This window comes from Lepidothrix coronata, unplaced genomic scaffold (assembly GCF_001604755.1).
Source record: "Lepidothrix coronata isolate B3197 unplaced genomic scaffold, Lepidothrix_coronata-1.0 Scaffold30, whole genome shotgun sequence".
In the NCBI taxonomy this organism is placed as follows: domain Eukaryota; kingdom Metazoa; phylum Chordata; class Aves; order Passeriformes; family Pipridae; genus Lepidothrix; species Lepidothrix coronata.
In genome coordinates, this window is record NW_016690210.1 from 4748986 (window position 1) to 4755346 (window position 6361).

Consider the following 6361-nt stretch of genomic DNA (forward strand, 5'->3'; position numbering starts at 1 on the left):
GGTGTTCAAGGAAAGACCGGACGTATCACTCAGTGCCACAGTCTGGTCGCCACGGTGGTGTTGGGTCACAGGTTGGACTCGACGCTCTCAGAGGTCTTTCCCAACCTAATTAATCCTGCGATTGTGTGAAGAAAACCCCGGAGGAGCGGAGCCAGGAGCAACGATACCCCTCACCGCAGCCCGGCTCCGCCCCTTCACCTTCCCCCGGCGTGACGTCACCACGCCGTGACGTCGCAGGCGGGGCGGGGCTCTTTCGCAATCCACCAGCGCCGGAAGCGGCGCCGCGCGGCCGTGACGTCACCGCTTCCTTCTTTCCGGGGGAGGCCGCACCGAGGTAGGAGCGGCTCGGCCGCGATCCCGATCCCGATCCGCTTCCATCGGTCGCCCCCCGCGCCCAGCCGGCACGGGGGCTGCGCGACGGGCACGGGGAGGGCAACAGGGACCGGCTGTCGCTGACGGGGCTGTTCCGGTGTGTCCCCGCAGGGCGCCATGGGACGCGTCATCCGCGGGCAGAGGAAAGGCGCGGGCTCCGTGTTCCGCGCACACGTGAAGCACAGGAAGGGCCCGGCCAAGCTCCGCGCCGTGGACTTCGCCGAGCGGCACGGATACATCAAGGGCATCGTCAAGGTACGGCCGGGCCCCTGCTCCCGGGATGTCCCTGCTCCCGGGATGTCCCTGCTCCCGGGATGTCCCTGCTCCCGGGATGTCCCTGCTCCCGGCGTGTCCCTGCTCCTGGGGTGCCCGTTCCGGGATGCCCATCCCTCTGCTCCTCTTGTGCGGGATCTCAGCCCAGCCCATCTTTCCGCTCCTCCGAGGGGTATCCAAAGCCTTTCCCACTCTCCCCAGTGCCCTGCGGCTGTTCCTTGTCCTGGCCATACCTTATTCAGGCCGTGCTTTGTCCTGGCCATGCCTTATTCAGGCCGTGCCTTATTCAGGCATCTCTCTTTTTGTTAAATTAATCAGGTTTTTCTGGAAGTTAAACTACTTGGGATTTATGGGAGCACCTAGGTAAAGGTGGCAGCACGTAGCCAGCAGTAAGATTTTTTTGTAGGAGCTTTGCTGGTGTAGAAATGTCAGATTTTATGTAGGAACATCAGGTTTTCTGTAGGAAATATTGTGGTTTTATGTTGTCTTCAGAATTCCCTGTGCCTGGGAAAGACAGGTGGGGAGAGGTGTCCATGTAGTTGATTTCACATTAAAAAACCCAGTCTTTGAAATCACTAAGAGGTGTCCATCCTCTTGGTCTCGAGCAGTTGGGGCAAGGCAGTACTTTGGGGTGTGATACAGTGGTTCAGGTGTGCTGCAGGTACTTTTTGGGTGTCAGTGACTGCAAACAGTGCCACAGGTACCTGGTTGGGTGCTCTGAGCATCCCTTCAGCTTTGTAGGGCACCGTCATCTCCAGGCTGTAGAGAGAACTTCATTCACTCTCACTGTAACTAAGGTGATGATGAAAGGTAGGCAGGGAAGCTTGACTTAAGCAGCAGAAAAAAACATCAGTACTGGGCACCAACAGCATCTGAGCTGTCCTGGAAAATAGGCACATCTAAGAGGTGTTTCACAGTCACTTGTCTGTAAATGGCTGTGTGTTTTAATCTCATTGTACTCAGGGAGCAGAATTGACATGTTTTTCCAAGAGTAAAAGAAACATTAAGTCATTAAGCCTTGTGCTTCCTTATTTAGGAACTCCTGTAACTTTGTTGTACCTGGTATTATAAAGGTTAGAAACACTTTCACTCTCAAAAAAACACATGGAGAAATCCCTGCCTGTGCCCAGCTCTGTCTCTGCCCAGAGGTGACTGGGCAAAGTGAATTTCTCAGTAGGAAAATAAGGAACAAAACTGTTCAGACAGGATTAGTTACAAGCAGCACACTTAACCAGGGTCATTCTTTTGTGATCACACAACAGTTTGGATTGGGCTGGAAGGGACCTTGAAGACCATCTTGTTGCACCCCCCTGCCATGGGCAGGGACACCTTCCACTATCCCAGAGTGCTCGGAGCCCCATCCAGCCTGGCCTTGAACACTTCCAGGGATGGGCACCCACAACCTCTCTGGGCAACCTATTCCAATGCAGGACCACCCTCACAGTGAGGAATTTTTCCCTGATGTGTTGATGTGATGCAGATATTGGAGGTTGCATCCTTACAGATGTGAATCTTCAGCTCATTTGTGTCGGGAGGAATCCAGACCCCCTTGAAAAGTGACAATTATGTTGGAGTACTCATCTCCAGTTTTCCCAGTTGTTTGATTTGTGCAGAACCCATGGCAAAGGCTGTGTCCTGCTCTGAGGCAGCTCTGCATTCCCACAGGACATCATCCACGACCCAGGCCGGGGCGCTCCCCTGGCCAAGATCGCGTTCCGTGATCCGTACCGGTTCAAGAAGCGCACGGAGCTGTTCATTGCCGCTGAGGGCATCCACACCGGCCAGTTCGTGTACTGTGGCAAGAAAGGTGGGTCTTGGGGGGATGCTGCCTGGGCAAGGGCAGCACGTTGAGTGTCCCAACACCTTTGTCCACACTGGACATGGAACAGGTGTTCCAGGTCAAACCCTAAAATGTGCCCCGGCCACTGCCGGAGGCTCTGTGTGGTGCCACCCTCTTGTGCATGAGGCCTGTGTTAAATAGAACTGGAACTCCAAGAACCCAAATGAAGCTGTGGCTGCTCTGGTTGCTCTTTGCAGCTCAGCTGAACATCGGTAATGTCCTGCCTGTGGGCACCATGCCAGAGGGCACCATCGTGTGCTGCCTGGAGGAGAAGCCCGGTGACCGTGGGAAGCTGGCACGTGCCTCTGGGAACTACGCCACAGTCATCTCTCACAACCCTGAAACAAAGAAAACCAGAGTGAAGCTGCCCTCTGGCTCCAAGAAAGTGATTTCTTCTGCAAACAGAGCTGTTGTTGGTAAGGAACAGAGCTATGAACTTGTCTGGTCACTGAGCTGCTTGTCACCGCTAAGGAACCTTTCAAACTGGGTCCCAGTTTGTAACAACCATCTTGAAAAAAAGGGTCATTTGCAAGCTGGACCCAGGGTTACACACCAGTATAGTCTGTGCTCAGGGCCTCCTTGGTTTGTATGTTATGCCTGCACTGCCTTTGGGTAGTGGTGACCTAAATTTGGAGGTGGTGTGACCTAGTGAGAGGACAGAACAGTAGATGCTCACTGTCCTCGTGCTGTGGTGGAATTGCTCAGTCTGTAGAATCTGCAGTCCTTGGGGAAAGACTTCTGTGGAAAGTGGCATTGATGCTTTTGGTACAGAGCGAGCCTGCAGGGCAGTGCTGGAGGTGGTGTCAGGTGGGTGGAGTGTTCTGGAAAGTCTGACAGGGAATGACAAGACACCTTCCAAAAAGCAGAGGCTTTACCAGGTTTGTTGTACACCTGACTGACAGCTGAGGTGGCTGCTGGTGTCACTGGCCTGTTTCTGCATAGAAGACACCTAAATGAGGAATCTGGTGTGTTACTCTGGTAAAATTGACTCAATAAATAATGAAGTAGGTATAAAACTCAGAGTTCTTCATACTTCCCTGAGCTCTTTCGATTCATGCATTATTTGCAAAATTGTTAATGTTGCACAAGAAATTTGAGCAGTAAAACTGGCAGTGCTTTAAAAACTCTTAAACCTGTGTGAAGGGGTTGAAAAGCAGTATCTAAAGAGTGTGTCCCCTTGCAGAGCCCTCAGTGTGTGGCTGTAGCTCGACTCTGATCTCACTGGCGATGGCTGGAACTTACTGGGTTGAACCCAGCTGGGATGGCTTGAGATTGGTCTTCAGAAACTCAGTCTTAGAACTTGAATGTCATTAGGGATTAGTCTTAAACACTTTATTTTGTTCTCTTACGTGTTCTATTTGCGTGTTACCATTCCTGCTGTTCCCTCCAGGAATTGTTGCCGGCGGGGGCCGTATTGACAAGCCCATCCTGAAGGCTGGCAGGGCCTACCACAAGTACAAGGCCAAGAGGAACTGCTGGCCACGTGTCCGTGGTGTGGCCATGAACGTGAGTCTGTTTGCAGTCACTGTCCTTCCTTGCACTTTGGAAAGGGTTTGTGTGATGTGGGGGCGAGATAATCACTGCACCACATGAAAAGCGAAGCAGTTTAACTTCCTGTCCCCTTGAGTTATTGCTGTTAGACATCCTTTACTTGTTTCTGTGGTTACATTGCTGGCTTGCCTTCCCTTTCCACAGCCTGTAGAACATCCCTTCGGAGGGGGTAACCACCAGCACATCGGGAAGCCCTCGACCATCCGGAGAGACGCTCCCGCCGGGCGCAAGGTCGGTCTCATCGCTGCCCGTCGCACAGGCAGGCTGAGGGGAACAAAGACTGTGCAGGAGAAGGAGAACTAAACAACCTCTGTGGAGGTTACACAATAAATTCGTCCCAACAGAGCTTGTGTGAAGTTCGTGGTGTCTGCAGCTGCAGTGGGGCTAAAATAGGGATGATAAACAAGTTGTGAGTGGAGATAAAAGGATTTTTTTCCCCCCTTGCCTTAAACAGCAAGGGGATTCTCTCAGCCAGCAGTTTGTCTGTAAGCTGGTCCTGCAGGCTGGAGTAACACTTGGTGTGGATGCTCTTGTGCCCTGGTGTGATGCTGAACACTGGCCTGGTTATGGGGTTGCTTAGGCCTGACAAAGCATTACAGACTAGTCCAGTTATCCCTTGGTTACCTGGCTTAACTTGGGAATTTGGATGAAGTGGTGAAAGGGTGCTCAGCTTCCCAAGTTCATAGTCTCTTTAACATAATGGTTTTCCATTTTTATCTGCTCTGTTTCTTTGGAGGAAAAGCTTGAGAGTTGGAGAACTCCTTACAGAGGGAGTGTTTCAGCTACTATCACTGTAAGGTTTGGGCTTCCTTTTGGAATCATCGGGCTCCAGTCAAATCTAAGATGCTCCCTTTGAGCACAAACTCAGAAGTTTAAGGTATCACAACCTGCCCCTTTACTCATCAGTGTTTAGAAAGGCCAGACAGCTTCAAAATTCTCCCCTGTGCAAGCTGTTCATGATGGGATATTCCGAGGTGCTGTAGTAACATGGGCAGTAGCACTGAAGTCCCACTGGGAAGCTGTGTTCTCGTAAGAACAGCTGTCCTGTGAAAAGTCAGCTTTTTGGAGGGCAGTGAGAGAGAAGTGATGGGGTTTATTGCAAAATGGCTTTATTCACAGCTTTTTTGAACTGGCCTTTGGAGGGGAGAAAAAGTACAAATCTCAAAGCAGCTGAAGCTCATTCACATCTGAGCACAACTAAAGCCAGGGCCTCCTGCTGATCTGCAGCAGCTCTGGCTGTGCCACAGGGCTCAGTGCTGGGGGCACTGCAGCCAGACCTCACACAGAAGTGTGATTTACATTGGTGGGAATCCAGTGGAATGCAAAGCAAGAAAAGTAATTTCCTATATCCACCCACAAAACCAATAGTGGAGCTCGTCACCTGTCTATAGAGAAGGAAATACCCTAGACCACACACCTTGGAAAAAGGCATCAGATCCCCTTTGGGGGAAATAAAAAAAGCAATGACAGGTTTTGTTTCTGTTTATACTCTCCCAATACCATCAGAGTTTGTAAAGTTCACATCTCATGTTTTTGCCACGAGAACAGAAGCTGTTCATGTGCCTGTGTTCTCCTGACATGGACCTAAATATAACACACCCTCCAAACACCATCTGAAGAACAGGTGCAGTGTTTAATATTCCAGAACAATTTGCATTAAATGACCTAAAGGACTCACAGAAACAATGGTTGCCAACCAGGCTTGGACCCCTTAGACTCCATCTATTTTCTAGGGAAGGGGGAGATGGTTACTGACACTTGTCACCTCTGCTGCTGATCCCAGGCTCTGACAGTGTCCCACAGGTGTTCACAGCCAACAGCCAGGGGATCAGTGCATTAAATCAATGGGTAGGGAATAATTGCACAAATAAATAGACTAGCACTTTTTGGTGCTGAGGGCAGCTACAAGCATTTAATGTAAATATGCAGGATGCAATGTTCAGTCTCTTTAAATTCACAGTGGTATGAGGATTTTGGAGATTTTGGTACAATCACCAAACCCGTGTTGCGAGTAACTACTGTTACAGTACAGTCTCCTGTTACAGACATGAACATGGAACTTAAAAAAGCCACAGTGACACTGGAAAACAACCACAAGATAAACACCCTCTCAGGGCAAAATTCTCTCCCCTAGCACCTCAGTGCTAAAAATTTATGAAAAATAGGAGGGAAGAACAAATCAGATAAAGTGAGTGACTGAAAAATCAGAGGCTTTAAAGAAGCCAACCTAAAATGAAAAATTGAAGTAAACTGAAATATATTTTCCAAAGTGAGGGTCTCATTTAAGCTCCAGCAGGTTACCTGACAGGGGAAGTTAAAGAGAAC

General features: G+C 50.2%; 1 protein-coding gene across 1 annotated transcript; it reads left to right on the top strand.

Moving 5' to 3' along the window:
* Positions 1-241: 241 nt before the first annotated feature.
* RPL8 (ribosomal protein L8) lies at positions 242-4381 on the top strand. The gene is made up of 6 exons (XM_017810894.1): positions 242-334; positions 484-627; positions 2311-2452; positions 2683-2901; positions 3876-3991; positions 4181-4381. Exons 2-6 carry the CDS (start codon positions 490-492, stop codon positions 4337-4339), a joined length of 774 nt encoding a protein of 257 aa, XP_017666383.1. The 5' UTR covers positions 242-334; positions 484-489; the 3' UTR covers positions 4340-4381.
* Positions 4382-6361: the final 1980 nt, after the last annotated feature.

What these genes read in the sequence shown, in the direction of transcription:
- RPL8 (XM_017810894.1), top strand. Translation starts at nt 490, where the DNA reads ATGGGACGCGTCATCCGCGGGCAGAGGAAAGGCGCGGGCTCCGTGTTC. An exon ending in ACATCAAGGGCATCGTCAAG is followed by an intron (nt 628 to 2,310) that starts GTACGGCCGGGC and finishes GCATTCCCACAG; the next exon opens with GACATCATCCACGACCCAGG. An exon ending in TGCAAACAGAGCTGTTGTTG is followed by an intron (nt 2,902 to 3,875) that starts GTAAGGAACAGA and finishes TGTTCCCTCCAG; the next exon opens with GAATTGTTGCCGGCGGGGGC.